We start from the raw sequence: 18,400 nt of genomic DNA, 5'->3' as shown, positions 1-18,400 counted from the left end.
TGGAAATTACAAAGTTCAGCCAATGGTGAAACATTGTGAGAGCGGTTAGAGTACAACAGATTGGATGGATGACGAATGGGAAGGTTAAATATAGTTTTCAGACTACGATTTTGTAAAGTTTGAAGACGAGATAGGAGAGCTAAGGAAGCTCTACCCCACGCCGCAATCAAATAATTCAAGTGTGAATGAACAAACGCAACATTACATGGCGTGGTACAAAATGTTTCACTCTCCATAAAGCGCCACTAAACGACGATATCTTTTTTTTTTAAATTTTATAAATGACCTTTTAAACCCTGAGTGTTAATTCGGGTCTTAATAGACTTAATTTTTTTTTTACAACTACTTACAACTATTCACATTTTATAAATAACAATTTTTATTTTTTTTACAACTATATAATTTTTTAATCAGACCACTTGTTTTTAAAAATTGTATTAAGACGATATCTTTTTGTGTAAGTTATTAATATGCAATTTCCACTACAGAGTGACATCTAGTGTTATTCCCAAATACTTAAATTTATACACTTTTTCCAAAACATTATTTACTATTTTTGGACTGTTGTGGGATTGAATCGTTTTTCTAGATGACCGGAATAACATGTTTTTTTTTTTGCAAAGTTCAAAGTGAGAAGATTCGAGTTAAAAGAGTTAAAAATTGCAGAATGTTGAGATCATCTTCCATGTTTTTAATAAATATTAGGACATTTTCCTGGGTAAAAAATGCCGTGTCGTCCGCAAAAAGTCTTGGTACTCCATGCAGTGGCAGCTTACTAATATCATGAATGTACAAAAGAAATAGGATTGGTCTAATGTTGCTACCTTGCGGAACGCCGACTTCAATACTCCCTAAGGAACTTGATACTTCATCAATACGTACAAATTGTTTTTTTTCTGATGGATAACTACGAATCAAGTTGTTTGTGATACCTCTGAGGCCATAACATTCGAATTTTTTTTAAGAAGTATTTCATGATCTAAAGCATGGGTGCCCAACATTTTCAACAAGCGGGCCAAATTTCAAAAATGAGATTGGCTGGCGGGCCAAAAAAACAAATTGTTATGCAGTATTCAAGGAAAACAAACAATAACAGAATTTTTAAACGCTGTAAAAGACATTTGCCTAAGATGCATCGTGTATAGATTTATCTTTATAAGTCATTTTCGTACCTTGCATATTTTAACAAATTTTGCCCCATTTTATAAATAGTAGAAATATTAGGCAATACGAAATGAATTATTCCTCTCAACTTATGAATTCACGTCAATCTTTCAAGGGATTTAAAACATACTTGGTTTATTCATCCCTGAAATTCCAAATCGCGTGACTACAATGGATATTAGGTCATTTTATGGTCTCCAAATACAAAAAATTACCACCCATTTTCCTAAGTTTTTAAGTTTACCACGCAGAATAGAATTGTTAAAAAAAGTAACATTCAGAAGATTTTGACATTTAAAAGAATATTTGTTCATTGAACTTTAGTTATATCATAAATAATATTGATTTTTCAAAGTACGGACCTCAAGCTCAACTCAATCCAACTATTTTCAATTTTTCTGGTTTCTCAATTTGTGATATGTATTGGGAAAGCCTTCTATAAACGGATGAATACGAATTTGATTATTTTATAATCATTGAACCTTTTTTTCAAGTAAAAATTTTACTATAAAAGTCGTTCTTCTGAGAGATTTGTCTGTACCAAACCGGTTTTAGGCGAGTTCTACTAGCCAACTGTAAATTCGGTCTAATTTTCCATTATTGATGTAAATAAATAAAGAGCACGTTACCAATTATAATTATAATTATAATAATTATTATATATTTTGATATGATTTAATTTTCATAAATATAACCTTTTCTGTTTAAACATAAAAAAATAACAAATTGAAAGAATTTACAAAGAAAACTTTCGATATTTTACATATTTGCAAAAGTTTTTGAATTTGATGGATGAACGAAGTTGTTGGAATAGAATTCTCGATATGAATGGTTAAAATTGTTGTTCATGTGTAGCTTTTATTATGATGTTGATATGATTCGGTAATTTTTTTACGATTTTTAAACGATTTTCATACGATCTTACTATCTTTTTGAGGCTATCCAAACTCTTCAATATTAAAACTTGAGCCCGGTTGAATGCTCTTCATATCAATGATATGTAGTCACCAAAACCGAATCGGAAAACTTTGCATAATGTTTGATTACCCCAAAATTTACAGATAATGTGTCAAATATCGTACAATTTTGATAATTTAAAAAATTGCAATTGTAATTGTTTTTTTATTCAGTAACGGTCACCTTTAAATACGATTATATGAGGATCCCAGAGTCATAAGTTCAAAAATGATTTTCAGTTAATGCCAAACGGTTCTCCATGATAAATTTATGATATTTGGTGCTTTTTTTCAATTTTCTTTAAATTATATTCGCATACTTTTACGTTGAAAAGAAAATGGCAAATTTTCGAAAAATGTATGGAAAATGGTCAAACAAAACAATTTAAAAGCATGTTTACTCGAAATTTGTTTTTATACACTTTTACCCCTTTGGTTTATATCAATTCAAATAGATTTTCGTATCTTTGTTTTGAGTAAGAGTTTAGTGGAGTAGATTCAGATTAATTTATCCAAATTATATATGCAGACCAAGAAAAACGTTCAATTCTTAGAAAATTTTTTTGTTTTAAAAAAGCTTCGCGGCCCACGAAAAGTTGGCCATTAAGATCTAAAAAAGGCCACCAACTATAATTTTCTTGTCAATGTTATCAATTATTGAATCTAAAAATTTACAGATAGCTGTAAGAGTACTTGAACCCGATTTGAACCCATACTGATGATTGTAGAGAACATTATTGGCACTCAAAAAAGAGTTGATTCTTTCGATTAAAAGTTTTTCAAACACTTTACTAAAAACACTGAAAGTTGAAACGGGACGATAATTATAATTATAAAAAATTATAATTAACATTTGTAGGATCACCGGAAATAAAAATAGGTAATACTTTTGCCGTTTTCAGGCTATCAGGGTAAATTCCTGTTTCTAAAATTTGATTGAAACATTAAAAGAGAATTGGTCCAAAAAATTCAACTTTTTTTTAATAAACATGTGGAAATATTATCTGGGCCACAACTTTTTTTATTTTTCAAAGATTGAATGATAGTAGATACTTCGTTTGATATTTTCGAACGTAAAAACAATGAATTGGAAACTCTGTGAATGTTTGCTAATGAGTTATACGTTGGGTCAACAATAATTTGATCAACCAGTGATTTGTCAATGTTTGTAAAAAAGTCATTAAAAGTCTGGCAAACTTGGCGCTTATTATTGATTGGGGCATTATTTATTTCAAGGGTGGTCTCGGATTTGTTTTTCGCTCTACCTACAATGTAGTTGATATTTTTCCACAACTTTGAATGGGGAGTGTTACTGAGAAGTTATTCATAGTAAGATCGTTTACAACTTCGCTTTTTGAAATCAACTTTTTTCGAGATGTGTGCAAGAAGTTCTTTCAAGTGCTGACTTTCAGGATTTCGTTTCAGTCTTTTGATGTAGCTATTCCTCAACCTAATGAGAAACCATAAGTCGAAACTCATCCACGAGCAACAATTATTTTTCAATTTGACGTATTTTGTAATTTTTCTTCGGCGGTGTGTCAAGAATCGACTTATAAGTGGAAATTATACCTCTTAGGCACTCATAAACATCTTCAACTATTGTTAGATTCCTCAAATTGTTCTCGAAGGTTTCATTTAGCTTCGTCTGGTCTATGATAGTTTTGACAAGTTCATTTTTTTCTATTCGAAGATCAAGTCGAAAGAAGTTATAACTTGACAATGGTCACTTACATCGGTATCGTTTTTAATCCGCTCAATATCATCAATTTTACTAACCACATGGTCCAGAATATTATTTCTTTTTGGTCTTGTTGAGAAAACTATTGGTGCACAAAAAGTTGAAAGATTCTAGAATTGTTTTATACTTTGTTACAGCGTAATTATTTATCAAGTTCATGGGAATATTAAAGTCACCAACTAAGAAACAAGAGTGATTATCAGGAACGGAAGACAAAAGAGATTCCAGATGGTCACATGATGTATTAAAAGGAAGCGATGGAGGCCTATAAATGCCATGTACTTCAATAAAATCTCCATTGATAGAAAGTTCTAAACTTATGTTGTGAAAACCCTCTATGAAAACGTTATTTAAACTTCTAAATTTTAAGTTGTTCCTAACGTACATTGCTAAACCACCATGCGATTGATTCCTACAAAAGAAATATGAAGAATATCCAGGAATATTATAGAAAGAACAATTTTCCTCTTTTAACTATGTTTCACAAATAACTATAACATCGATCACAACACAAGACTAATTAACAGTTTGTAGAATATTGTCAAATTTTGATAATTTATTCATTCCGCATATGCCCCTCTGTAAAATTCTTAGTTTCTTAAAATCATTTTTTTTACAATACAAGCATTAAAATCACCAATATTATCATTATAATTGTTTATCACAGTATCCATTTTTATAATAAGAAAAGAGAAAACAAAAAAAAAACACACATAAAATATTTATTGCCCCTTCGCCAAAACGTAGGAGTAGCATTTTCGGCTGAGATAAAAAATTTTGACATAATACGGGCAATATTGCTTCTATTTTTTATAATTTCTAGTTTTGAAATTTCATATTTTTTCTCAACATATTTTCACAAAATTGACAAAAATCTTGTTTGAATTTTAAATTTTTTTTTTACTTTATATAACAATTAATTTTTTTCATGCCATGTGTCAAAAGCGTATTACCCTCAAACTGCACTGATTAGATATGTTAAATCTCCAGCCATACCGTCAATCGGTTGTATGCGCATATTACCTCAATAAAACGATTTTTTAGAATTAATTCAAAAATGATTATCACTTTTTCAGAGCTTTGATATTCACGTTTTGAACGCTGTTAATATGATTCACGGAAAAATTTAAATTTACTTATTTTTTACTTAACTTTTGTATGTTTTGGAATTATTGTTAGTCTTTGTGAGAATTTGCCCTATTTTTCCAAATTTTTCAAAACAGATGGTCCAGAATTGCCCGACCGTGCGAAGTAGAAAGTATTTTATGCTTAACGTTAAGGATCGTCGTACTTTTAAACTACTTTTTTGAAGATATCTTTCTCTAATACGACCTTCATCTAATTCGATGTCAAATAAGCAATTGGCACTTGTTTCAACATGTTATGTCTATAAACAATGTATACATATGGGCAAATATCTATTTTTATTGTAACTTTTATCTTTTGCAGTTTTCGTGAAGACAATTCTATGACGAAAGTTGTCTAAATCACCGAACTTCAAACGGGCTATAAAAAAAAAGAATGCATTTGACCATCACTGCTCTCCTCGGCTGGCTGGCTGACTTGCACTGTAGGAACCTACACGTTGGTACAACAGATTCTAAATGTTGACCAATCTGCATCCCAACACTTCACTTCTCGCCTTGGCGTGTCCAACACTGGCCAAACTCACGAACGACGACCAACGACTATGAACGCCCTGTCACAATTCATCATCAGCCTAAATTGATTTTACCGGATTTGAGCCACCACCGTTGACCGATTCATGGGACAGTTTGTCCTACTAGAAAGAGGCACCAAGCTTTGAACTAAATCGTTCAACTTTGGCATAGCCGGGCGAAAAAAGTGTCAATTCATGACACAGACTCAACTTTTTTTTTGCCTGCAGCTTTAGAGTCGTTTCGGGTCAAGTTTTTTGTTTCCAATCGGGGCACAAATCAAGATGATGAAACGAGGTGCGTGATCATTTATTTGCATTTGTGTATCATACAATTGTGTGTGAATGGTCGGCTCTACTCTACTGTTATGTCTACTGAATGTCAGAAACTGGAGCAATTTCGGAACAAGTTGCAAGCATCAGCACCTAAAGCTTAGTTCTTTTAGAAATGGGACACTTTCATTTGCTAATAGCTCGTTAACTAGTTATTGGATTTTAAAAATTTTAACAACATTTTGTTGCCTGTAAAAAGTACTATTTGACCAATTTTTTCCAAAATTTAAAATTTATGCGTTTTTGAGATATGTACGATGCAAGAGAAAAAGAAAAAAATAATTTTGCACAGTTTCCTTTAAAATTCGTCATTATCAAATTGATAGCTGACAAAACCGTTGATTATTCAAAGAATTACTGAGTTTTTGTGGTGGATAAGTATGCAAACACTGTCAATAATGTCCACAAAGTTCAAATCAAGCAATGGAGTGAAGCAGATGATCGGCAACAACGGTTAAGGATCATCAAGGAATGCAAGTCTCATACCAGCATTTTTAATTTTCAATAAACGAAAAACCAAGGGTAGATCGCTGATATGTCCAAAACAATTTTCTCCGATAAGCTGAAAGTGTTGCCTAGTGATGACTCATTAAAATCCAACCTCAAACAACCATTTTTTGATAGTTCCAAAGCTCTTAAGCTGTAAAACCGGTACCGAAAAAAAAACGTTCAAAAATGTGGTCAAAAATAATCAAATTTGTTCATTTCGAAGCAACTGTATCCACTAAAATGCTTCCAATTTCCAGTTTCCAGAGAAGTATTGGACCAAAAAGTATCAGAAATTGAAGAAGGAAGGTGAAGCCACCTAAAATATAGATTTTACGAAGTGTAAGTTGGAGAAACTGATCAATACCATGACTAAACAAAGTGTGCGCCGGCCAATGAGAGATACCAAGAATAAAGTAGAAATTTCTTTAACAAAAAACGGTAAATATTTTTTTCCAAATTTTTTCATGAAAGATCATAACATTGCCTTCTTTTTCTTCATAGAAAGTATTTCGTTCAAACGAATGGTTTTTGAGATACAGGCATTCGTAACTGTCCCATTTCTAAAAGAACTAAGCTTTACACTTAGCTTAGCGTTTTGCCGGCGAGGTAGATGTGCACTTTCGGAGCGCCTCGAAAAGGTCAACCAGATCCACGAATGCTTAAGCTCAATGATTGATGGCAGTGTTTCATCATGTTTGATCAGAATCAAAGAGTGGTTTTATGAAGGTTTAGGTCTCGAAATTTGAATTGTAATGGTAAGAAGACTTTCAAAACGGTAGAGCTGAAGCTGCAAAATCATCTTTTGAATATTTTAAGTTAAAGTGCCGTGGTTTCACCGTGGTTATTTGATTTTTTCCAGTTGATCCTGTTTTTTTTTCTCCCTGAGTTTCGATCAGAGAGTTTCATTTGAAAATTAAGTCAACAGTCCTTGCTCTTAGGTGTTCACTTATTGAAATTTTATTAAAAAAATTATCTCAAAAATCTATCCATTGAGAATGAATTAGTTTATCTTATGACAGACAAACTCGTTAACTCGGTTGACCCTATGAGGCATAGGTGTACAAAATTTTATAAATCTGTCAAAAATTTTGTGGGCCGCTAGTATAATCTGGAATAGTAAACAGTAGGAAACTATCAGTAGCTCAAATCTAATGATTTGAGTTCATCTTGGTACATCTTCGTACCCGAAAATTATCAAATTTTCAAAAGTTATGGAAAGTATTAGAGATACATGAAATATCAAAGAAAGAAAGAACATAAACCGTGAAAATCATGATTTTTTCGATAAAGATCGAGAAATGAGTATAAGCTTCCACAAATATATAAAACGTATTTAACGGTGTATAGGACGCACCGATGCATAAGACACATCTGCATTATTGAGCAAACATATTCGAAAAAAAAAGTTTGTTATGGGCTTTAAATTGAGCACCGTGGTATAAACGCATCTTCATTTTTGGTCCAAGAATGTTGGCAAAAAACTGCGTCCTATATATCGTTAAATATGGTATAAAGATTCTTAGTCCCAGAAATTAAAAAAAAAATCTGTACATGTGGCAACGCTGTTCTTGATCGTCTTTGAAATCGGAGAAGAAATTATCACTTTCTCAAATTTGTTGCTAAGTGTTGAACAAATGGTGATCCAGTTATCATTATCAATAACGCTCGATTTCGTGGAGTTTTGTGAACCACACTTCTGAATATGGTTGGTCAGCTTCTTTTTTTTATTTGCTTGTCCCCCCATGGGGACGGCTGAGACCAGTTGGTCAGCTTCTCCCAAGCAACAAAGAATCGGGAGAAAACAACACTGTTTTCAATTCGGCTTCCGAGTGTAATCCCTATTCGCTAATCGTGCTCCACTCGTTATCCTAGTTTACACGAGCTGTAAGCAGGGTTGCCAAATTTTGTTGCCATATTCAGGGAGTTTGAAAATAAAAATCATGATAAATCAGGCTAACATTAAATGATCGAGTTTTTTGATCACCGTTGTAAAATGTTGTGGAACTAATTCACAGTACCGTTCAAAATTCTTTTAAATTAGCTACATGCTCATAGTCACTTCAACATATGAAGGTGATATTTTTTGTTATCATCCCTTCATATCATAGTTTCTATCAAAGATTGATCAGCTAACAAGCGTTTAGCTGACAAAATGTAGCGTTTTTCAAATATGTGACATGTGATTCAGCAGTTGTTTGAAAATTTACCTCTTGGTCTTGTTTCAGTCAAACTGTCAAATTTGAGATACTTATCAAAGCTTTTTGCAAAAATTCTTCACAGTTATTGGCAAAGACTCTGACTTTGAAACACAACTAAATCATTCATTCCGTTTCTATACTTATAATTATGAATTGTTGGGCAAAAACATGCTTTTCCGTAAAAAAAATTAGCATTTTATAAGGAGTTTCGCAATATCTAAGATAAATATTGTAAATAGTTTGAATTAATTTTAATTTTATTACAAGTACAGTTCACATATATTTCGGAAATGTCAAATTGGCTCAGATAAAGGAGCGATAACACCAGGTAACAAATCTTATACTTTTCCGAAGTGCCAAAAACTTGAAAATTATGTTTGACTTGCTTGAAGCGCAGTTCAAATAGGCAATTGTTTTTTTTTTTCTACCAGCTCTGGTTTTTGAAATAACTTTTGGAAATAGGTCAAAATTTATTTAAGAACTGAAACTTTCAATTCAGGATGAATCTTCAATAATCAGGCAAATCCTGAAAAATCAGGCACATTGGCATCTCTGCCAGTAAGCGACTCGTACGGCAAGGGTTTGAGCTGTCTCATCTTAGAGAGAGTAAGAGAATTCTAAAGCCAAGGGCGTCCTAGTGTTTTAGTCATACACTTCAGTGTTAATGGAGAAAAAAATTATTTATGACTTACACCACATAACGTACAAAACATAACAACAATGTTTTCCTCGATGTCAGCGTTTCCACGTTCAAAGCTTTACTCTAATAAATAAAATCACTGAAAAAAAAAATCTGCACCGAAATGTGCACCAACAACAACAAAAAATCAGCAGAGGGAAATATTAGAAAAATCTTTAGTTTTTTTTTTTAATTTTGTTTGCCTGTTGAAACCATTTTTGTTCTCTCAACTTTTCAACAATCTAAACTCTTTAATTACCTAAATAGAGATTTAAAATCCGGAAGCTACTTTAAACTGTGTTATTATTCCTTATAAGCACTGTAAAAAAATATATTTTTCTTCTTTGTCAGCCCCCTCTCCCCTTCTACGGAAGTTCCAAAATACTCGCAGGGCGGAATGAATAAAGTTTGAAGTATTTTATGTTAATTTCTAAAAAAAAATCAAATATCTGAAAGATTACAAAAGCATAAAACAAATTGTGGAAGATTGAAGTTATTTCACCTTTTGAAGTCTTGGTTTTGTTGAATTTTCGATAAAAAATTACCTGATTTATAGGTATGCAATTTTGTTGCATTCAAGCTTTCGTGCAATTAAGTCCAATTTATTTGTTTTTCGCGTTATTTTTCATGATCCTCCCTCGCGATGTTCTAACTCCGAGTGACAAAAGAAGGATTTGAAATTTGTCCTAACCTAATTGACGACTTTCACGTGCATCTGAATTCGGTCTCTTTTTTAATGAAATGTTCATTCGATATGGTTTCTATTTGCAATTTCAAAATGCTTTTTGTGTTTTTTTTTTCAAATAGTGAAATCTGTACTAATCTTAACCCAATCCTTGAAATCTGTCTTCTGTGCGTGCGGAAACAATCTGTACCAAAAAATAATAAACAAATCTGTACTTTTAAAGATAAATTTGTTGTTGTAGCTGCCATTCTCACTGCTGTTTTGGATTTTTTTACCTAAAAAAAATAACTGTTAAAGGTGGTGTTTAGAGCAGAGCTGCCAGATGGTTTCGCCAAGCATTGCAAAGAAAAAATCATGATTTTTAAGACACCACAGTAGATTGTTGGAAATGAAACACAGCTCTTCTTGATTGCATAAATGAAGGCGAAGTAACGGTGCTGTAGACGTCCTTATCTATGCCACAGAAGAGAACAAACTTTTGACTGGCTTACGGTTTATATCGAAAAACACCGTTTATACATCATCTGAACTGTCATCGTGGCATCTGATGTCATCGTTTACCTATTTTTTTCCTATGCAGGACATTTTAATGACCAATTAAAAAAAAATTAAAACAATTTGAACTGCCTCACAGTTTTTGACACTTGCGATTTCTGTTTTGATTTTCTAATTCTACACGCTGAGGAAGCGAAGCAAACATTTGGGATCTCATTTATTTCTCATTCACATGTTTTAGCAATAGTTCTCAGCAATTTTGAGATAAAAAAAAAATTAAAAGGAAATTAGTTATTAAGGTTTTAGATTTTTTAAGTATCAAATAATGAAAAATCAATCATTTTATTTGTAACTCCAGCTGAAAATATTGGAATAAATGGATTTAAACTTAAACGTTAAACTATCCAACGTTATTTTTATTCCGCCGAAAATATCATATCGATAAAATTTTGAATAGTTCAGCCTTTTTTTCAGTATGTTTACCGGAGAATTTTCCTATATTGGATTCTCCGGTCTCTGAAAAGTGTTGTCGCACAAGTATGTGCATGTGTTTACAACTTTCAGTCAAAATAACACAAATAAGTTCCGAACAATCGATTCGGCACATTCGAACTCTTTAGAAGCTCCCATATTTCGACGTTCTATGGTTTTGTGCTCACTATGCACTGAATATTCTGGGGCGGCGCTTACTGTCACCACAAAAGGGAATTACAGGGAATTACTTCATCGTGAATCGACCCATACCAAGAAAAAACTATGTTAGCTCTCAGATTTCTCCTCAACATTATGCGCAATAGATTTTTTTCCGGAGAACGGAATTATCTTCATAAGCGGATATGAAGGCTCTCTCTCAATCTGATGTGTTGACAATCTCACTCTTGATTGCAGTGCGATTTCTCTCCCCGCACAGCTTGGAAGGTGCAGACCAAGGTGTGTATATATAGGAGGCGTTACCGAATATCAAATTCCCGATTCAGCCATTTTGCTATTTATGCTATGTAACTGCGGAACTCATGGAGTTTGTTTGCAAACAAACCACAGAAAAGCTACTTGTTATGCTACTTGTTATGTTGGTCTACCATGGGTGCACGGATTCACCGCAGTTTCTGCCTAAGTGTGTGTTCACATGCATTCTTTAGATTATTAAAGTTCGACAAATCTCCAATGCAACGCGTACTCCATACCCGGACCCCATGGCTTCGTATGAACTGTTATGGAGTGAGTGTTTTAGGTGTGTTGATGTAGGTATATTTTGGAAGAACGAATCAATCAGATGGGCTAGTTTACTTACAGGTATTCCAGCATCCGTGTATATACCTGACCAGCTAGCAACTGATTGAACATTCCTATTATATATTCAGTTATAGAATGAAACACATCTTACCTGTCGACCACTTATGGGATGATTCGAACCCAAAAGTATTTCTTGCCGATACCGGGAACCGAACCCAGTACGTCTGGCCTACCAATACCAGACTCGCGCCAGTCTATCCGCTAGACCACATCGACACTTTTACAAACACAACCACAGAAAAGCTAAGCAAATAATCTTATGTTTGTAAACAAACTCATTGAGAGCCCAGTTCACTCCTCGCCTACTAACTGTGAAAGTCTGAGAACCTCGTGTTTCAAAAAACCTTGTAGCAGACTAGAAAAATTGCTATTTCTTTCATTTGACAAGCCGATCTGAAAAGTTTCGCCATCCATGCTTGTGAATATGTTGAATTTTATACAAACTGAAATTTCATTTGGGTGCGGGTTGTCCTTGACTTCTTATCGCCATTTGCTTTCTATCCCCAGACCAATGCGTATTGTGCTAAACCGTTCGTTTTTGGCAACATTAAAAAACGGGTTTTGTCACTTTTCAATTTTTAATTTTTATATAAAACTAATCAAAATCAATGTAACACATATTATAAGCATAAAATTCATTAAATTGGCTTAATTATATTAGTTTTAAGCACTTAGTTTTTTTCCATTTCGTACTGTCAAAATCTAATATAATTTAGCCAATCTAAAAAATTTAATGCTCATATTATGTTTCATATTTATTTTGATTAATTTAAAATAAACATAAATAAGTGATAAAAATATTGCTTGATTTGGCAAAATATAAAAAACGGGCGTGTTGCTAACATCAAACAAGGGTTTATATATAAAAAAATGATGGTTTACAAACAGTTTCATTTCAGAGCATCGAATTTGTCAAAACAATCGAATCAGGTTTCAATTTGTTTTAATTCGCCTGGGTGCAGAGCGTTTCTCCATCGATCCGGAAAACCAGCAAAATCGGCGGCGTAGCCATTTACTACCAGTCGTTAATTTGATTTCCCACCCGCTCCATCATCGGGAAAACTGATACCAATAAACTCACCCTCAAGTCTTTCATCAGAGTGCCTTTGTGCAACCTGACACAATTAGCCCACGCGCTGATTTGATTTGGTTTTTTTTTTTCAACTTTTTACTCTACTAGCCTATATTTATTTTTTCCTTTACTTTATCACATGCAGGCCACCAATTACGCCAACACGAGACGAGCTTTTTAAAAATAGACTTACCTTGTACTCGACGCCATTGTATATGCATTCCTCGACCACCATCATCATCGGGAGATCCCGACCGGTTGATTGTTGATGCTGATCTTGCGTGTTGCTGCTGCTGCTGGGGTGGTGATGACTCATCGTCACGTTGTCAACACCGTTCGATTCTTTGTCGCCGGCTTCGTTGTCGTCTTCCCGTTCATCGTCTTCCTCCCCAAGTTCCATGCTGACATCACTGAGATCGCTGCCGAATTCGCCGGAATGCGGTTTCTCATCCCGGTGACCCATCGTCGTTGCCTCGGGACTACTAGTGCTGGTGCTATTGTTTCCCGGGCCCTCGGTGGTTTCACCCTTGTTGGGGGGCCAACGTCGTTGTGGCAAGGTCAGGGGCAGTAACGAAATTGATCGGTGATCCCTCGGCCGATGAGTCAAAGTTGATTGCGCGACCTCGTGGAGTCACCTCTTCAGCCGAAGCCGACGACGACCTCACGTCACTCATCTTGAGCAACTCTTCCGAGGAACTTTCGCCAGCCGATGGCACAAAGTGGTCCAAGATGGAGGGTGGGTTCGTCGGGTCCCGATCGTTTGCCATCTCGGCGGGAGTTTTGGCATGTAGCAAAACCGGTTCCACCGAATGATGCTGCTGCTGCTGCTCAGACTCGGATGAGGTCAAGTGGGTCATCGGCACCGATTGTGGCTGGGTCGTCGTCGTCGGCGTCGATTCCGAAGGAGACGACGTGATACTTTCCAAACTTTCTTTGGTGTTAGTCGTTGGGGGCGTCCTGATTTGGACTGTTGGCGGTTGAGTCGCCATTGTTTTTGTTATTTTGAAGAGGAAGAACACTAAGTGGTATTGCGGTGGAGGTAGATTCCTCGTCTGCGTTGTTGCTATTCGTGGAGATGCTGCTGCTGCTGACATCAGTTGTTGTGGATATTTCTGGAAACGGAAGTAAAATGTCATTTATTATAAATTTTGTTTTGTTCAAAGCTTCAGAGCAGAATGAGGTAATCATGTCTTTTTGAGATTGACAAAAACTTCGAAATAAATTTGCTTACAGGTTTTTTTACGTCAAACATAAGTGATTATTTTTCAAACTAATTAGTGAAAGATTGGATATTAAAGGCAGGTTTTCCAAAGTTTGTTACAGTTTTTGGAATTTAACATAGGCATTATATTTGTTTCAAAGTACCAAATTCAGATTATTCAAGCTTTTCTTTCTCTATGCAGTCAGTTTTAAAATTTAACATTTTTTTTTTACCAATTTTTTCTTAAATAAAAGTATTCCTTCCAGTGAGTTTCTGATTTTTCCGTCAGAAAGCTCAAAAAGTTTACCGCTGTTCATGGCAAATTATCTATCGGGGTGTTTGCTTTTTTGCTATTTGTCGAGATCTCTAGTGATTGATGGCCATTGTCATGCCTTATTTGCCTCATCATACCGATTTGACGGATTTAATGCATGTTTTGTATTACAAAAAAAAAAAAAAAAAACAAACAGTTTATAATGGTAGTACATCATTCTGAGAGTTATATTCAGTCCTACGGGTGTTCTTTACTTCACTAATTCTTTTTGAATCAAACGTAGTTATTTGAAGTTTGTTTACATGTGAATATTAGATAAGTTCTATATTAGATAAGTTCTATATAGATTTTATTCCTATGTTAAGAATGCTATTTTTTAAATGGAAAATGCATCATTTGGATATAAATTAATTGCATTATTAAAAATTAACAATAAAGCTGGAGCACATATCAATTCCTAATTTTGTCAACCCCTCTCCCCTTTAAAATTCCCAAAAAAAGGGGAAATAAATAATGTTTTAAGTATATTCGAAAAAAATATCAAATATCCAAAAAATAACAAGACCATAAAACAAATTTTGGAAGATAAAAGTTATTTCACCTTTTGTATTCTCGATTTAATTGAATTTGTAGAAAACAAATTAGGCCGGAACAAATTTCAAATCCTTCTTTTGTGACTCGGAGTTTGGAACATCGAGAGGGAGGGGGGGGGGGGGGGGGGGGGGGGGGGGGACAGTAAAAATAATGCGAAAAACAAATAAATTGGAATAAATTGCGCGAAAGCTTGTATGCAACCAAATTGCAAACTATATTATTGCATAAAACTTATAAATCATGTATTTGTTTATCGAAAAATTCAATAAAATCAAGAATACAAAATGTGAATTCATTTCCACCTTCCAAAATTTGGTTCTTAGTCTTGTAATCATTCGGATATTTGAATTTTTATATGAGATTTTCCTAAAATATTTCAAACTTTATTTATTCCCCCCTTCGGGATTTTGGAAATTTCGAAGGGGGGAGGGTGACAAAAGAAGAAATTGATGTTTGTTCCAGCCTTACTTGATTTATAGATTTTGTGCAATGATGTGTTATAAAATTTTGTAGCATAGAAGCTTTCGTGCAATTCCAATTTTTTTGTTATTCGCATTATTTTTCATTCTTCTCCTCCATCGAGATGTTCCAAGTCCAAGTAACAGAAAAAGGATTTGAAATTTTTTTCCGGTCTAATTTATTTTCTCTAATTTTCTTTTGAACATTCTAAATATGATCACATTTTTTGATTATTTTCAGTACGTACTGGAACATCTACCTCTGTATAGATCAGTGGTTTTCAAACTTTTTTCACTCACCGCCCACTTTTGCAAAATTTTCGAGCTCAACGCCCCCCTGAGCAAATTTTCAGAAAATCTAATGAAAAAATGAAAATTTGGACAGTTAAAAAGCCATTAGCTTTTGACTTGATGTTGTTGTAAGGCTTAACTCAAAATTCTTTAAAATTTATATGAGGCCTTCAGAGCCAAAAGGGTATTATAAGTGTGAAAATGGTTCATTTTGATTTAATAATGCCAATGGATTCTTATATATCGAACTATATTTCATGATTCAGATTTTTAGAATTTTATTTGCATACTGATTTATTCGAAAGAAAAGAGCTTGTTTTTAAATATATGGAAATTTACCAAACATAACACTTTATTCACTTTTACTTAGATTTAGACACGAATGCCACAAGGTGGTAAAGTGTCATTAATAAACCTCTAAAAAAAACTTATATTTAGGTTGCCAGAATTTTCCCAGCACGTACCCGAGCAGGAAAAATCCGAGATATTTTATCTAAAAACCTGGCAAAATCCGGGCATTTGATTTCAAAATTGTCGATCAAAAACCCGAATAATATCCAGGCAAATTTTTCTCAAAACCCAGGAATTTCTTAACAAAAAATCAAGAAAAAAAACTTGAAACAAAATTTTTCGTCATAATTCATCAGCAGTTTTTATTCAGGCATTCAAAAAACTTTCCATGATTATTTCCTTAAAATTTGCTCAAAAAATTGGTTTTGGAAACATAAATTAAAATTTTAAAATCACAATTTGATTTTATTTAGTTTGTTTTGGCAAATGAAATGAATAATTCCGGGCAACCGGGCCGGACCGGACTTTTGACGATTTTTTCAATAAATATCCGGGCAATCTGGCTACCCATTTGGTTCCAAGGTCCTCATATTGCTTCCAACCTCCAGTAAACACTTTATTGTTTGTAAAGTTTCCTGAACATTAACATAAACTGATTGATAAGTTTGATATCAAATCATATATCTTAAATTGTGGGTAAACGAAATTTCCTAGTGTTGAAAACAAAGTTGCATTATTGAATACGAATACTGTAAAGCTGGTGAAATAACGTGAGAATAGAATTACTTCTATATATCTGAATATGAGTCCTGTTCAAAGTTATGCAGCATTCACGGGTCTTAAAGTTTAAATAAGATTCTAATAACAAAATCCAGGCAATGTTCGTGATAACCGAAAAGATTAAAAGTTTATCCATGGCAAATCGGCATCGATTGAAATCGAGATGAACAAATAAGAACTTAAAATAAAAATTCTCTAATCTAAAAAAAAATCTTACACAATTTCTTTAAAAAAATCCTTCACTAAATCACAAATAACGCCTTTAAATACACATTTTTTCAAATGTATTTTCTGTTTATCAGATTTTTAGATTTTTTATCTAGCATTGCCATCTAAAATTATTCTTGTTTTAGTATAACCCAAAATATTCTTACCAAACAAGATCAACATGTAGAGCGTATACAAAATCAGTGACAATTTGAAAAAAAAAACTTTTAGTAACATTAAAATATTATTATTGAGATACTGGAACAAAAAATTTGCTTGCAGCTCTGTGAAATCATAAATATTTTAGTCTTCAACTTGATGTCTAGTTTTGTAACGTAATTTCATTTTTTGCATCGAACTTACTCGTTGTTATTCCAAATTTATAATGTTTCGTGAATTATGAAAATGTGGATTACGACCTCACCGCCCCTCTGAGCCTTTCCAACGCCCCCCAAATTTCAACATTGAGCTCACCGCCCCCCCTGGAAGCTCTCAGCGCCCCCAAGGGGGGCGGTAGGGACCACTTTGAAAACCACTGGTATAGATCTTAAACAAGAGATGTATAAATGCCAAAAAGTTTCTTGCTTCACCACATGTTCAAGTCTTTCCAAGCCTAACAAAATAAGGATACCTAGTTTTGTTACGACGATGAATTTTGTCGAACGATTAAGAGTTTATTCAAGCATCTGAAATTCTCTTCGAAGTTGGTTGGTGACGGACAAGAGTTTCAGCATGTGGTCACGCTTCTATTAAAAATTCTCCTCACTCTTTTCAAGACCTTAGTAGCTTTTTTCCAATGGTCTATTAAGTCGTTTATTTCCAACCAGATGTATTAGATCTTTTTTTAAATAGAGGTCTCTTTGATTTTCAAAATGTCACCATTAGTTGAAAGGACATCAGATGACTTGTCGCTTCTAGGACATTTATCACAAAAGAGATCGGGTTCCAGTGAAATCTGGGACAAAACAAGTCAAAACAGGTGCCAAGCTATTTGAAATTGATTTTTTTTTTATATCGAATTAGATGAATGTCTAATTTTTGCAAGATGTCATCAAAATAGTTCCCAATAAAAACGATGATCTTTAACTTTAAGCATACAAAACTTTTTACGACACGTATCCATCCACAAGGCCGGGGTCTGAACGATTTTGATAAAAACTTGTAAAATACACGGATACATCTACAAAGTTTAACTGAAACTATAAGTTTTTGATGTTTGTTGAAGTTTTGATGAATGTTGAAAAAGCTTCAACAACATTTCTTTTGGATATTTTTATAAATTATCCAACATCAGTTGAAAAATTTGACAACTCTGTTTTTGTATAAATTAAAAAAAAAATTAGCTCAACTATTCGGTGAGCCGAATATTCGGCTCAACGGTTTTTTGGCGGTATTCGGCGCCGAAAATTCGGGACCGAAAAATTCGGTACATCTCTGGTTTGGATTATAGGATCAACAAATGGATAACAAGATCATTTAGATTAACTTGATACCAACCACCAACTAAAAAAAAAGATAACAAAAAAGGTGGGTGCCAAAGAAAAA

At 33.7% G+C, this 18,400-nt stretch overlaps 1 protein-coding gene across 1 annotated transcript in view; it reads right to left on the bottom strand.

Moving 5' to 3' along the window:
- LOC129753291 (putative epidermal cell surface receptor) overlaps window positions 1-18,400 on the bottom strand; it is an 81,111-nt gene that overhangs the window by 61,269 nt on the left and 1,442 nt on the right. The window contains 3 exon segments of the mRNA XM_055749092.1: window positions 12,953-13,282; window positions 13,284-13,690; window positions 13,692-13,871. Coding sequence (XP_055605067.1) covers window positions 12,953-13,282; window positions 13,284-13,690; window positions 13,692-13,871 — 917 coding nt within the window.

Source organism: Uranotaenia lowii, chromosome 3, assembly GCF_029784155.1.
Source record: "Uranotaenia lowii strain MFRU-FL chromosome 3, ASM2978415v1, whole genome shotgun sequence".
Classification (NCBI taxonomy): Eukaryota; Metazoa; Arthropoda; class Insecta; order Diptera; family Culicidae; genus Uranotaenia; species Uranotaenia lowii.
Note: the sequence above shows the minus strand (reverse complement) of the source record. Positions and strands in the feature narration are given on the sequence as shown.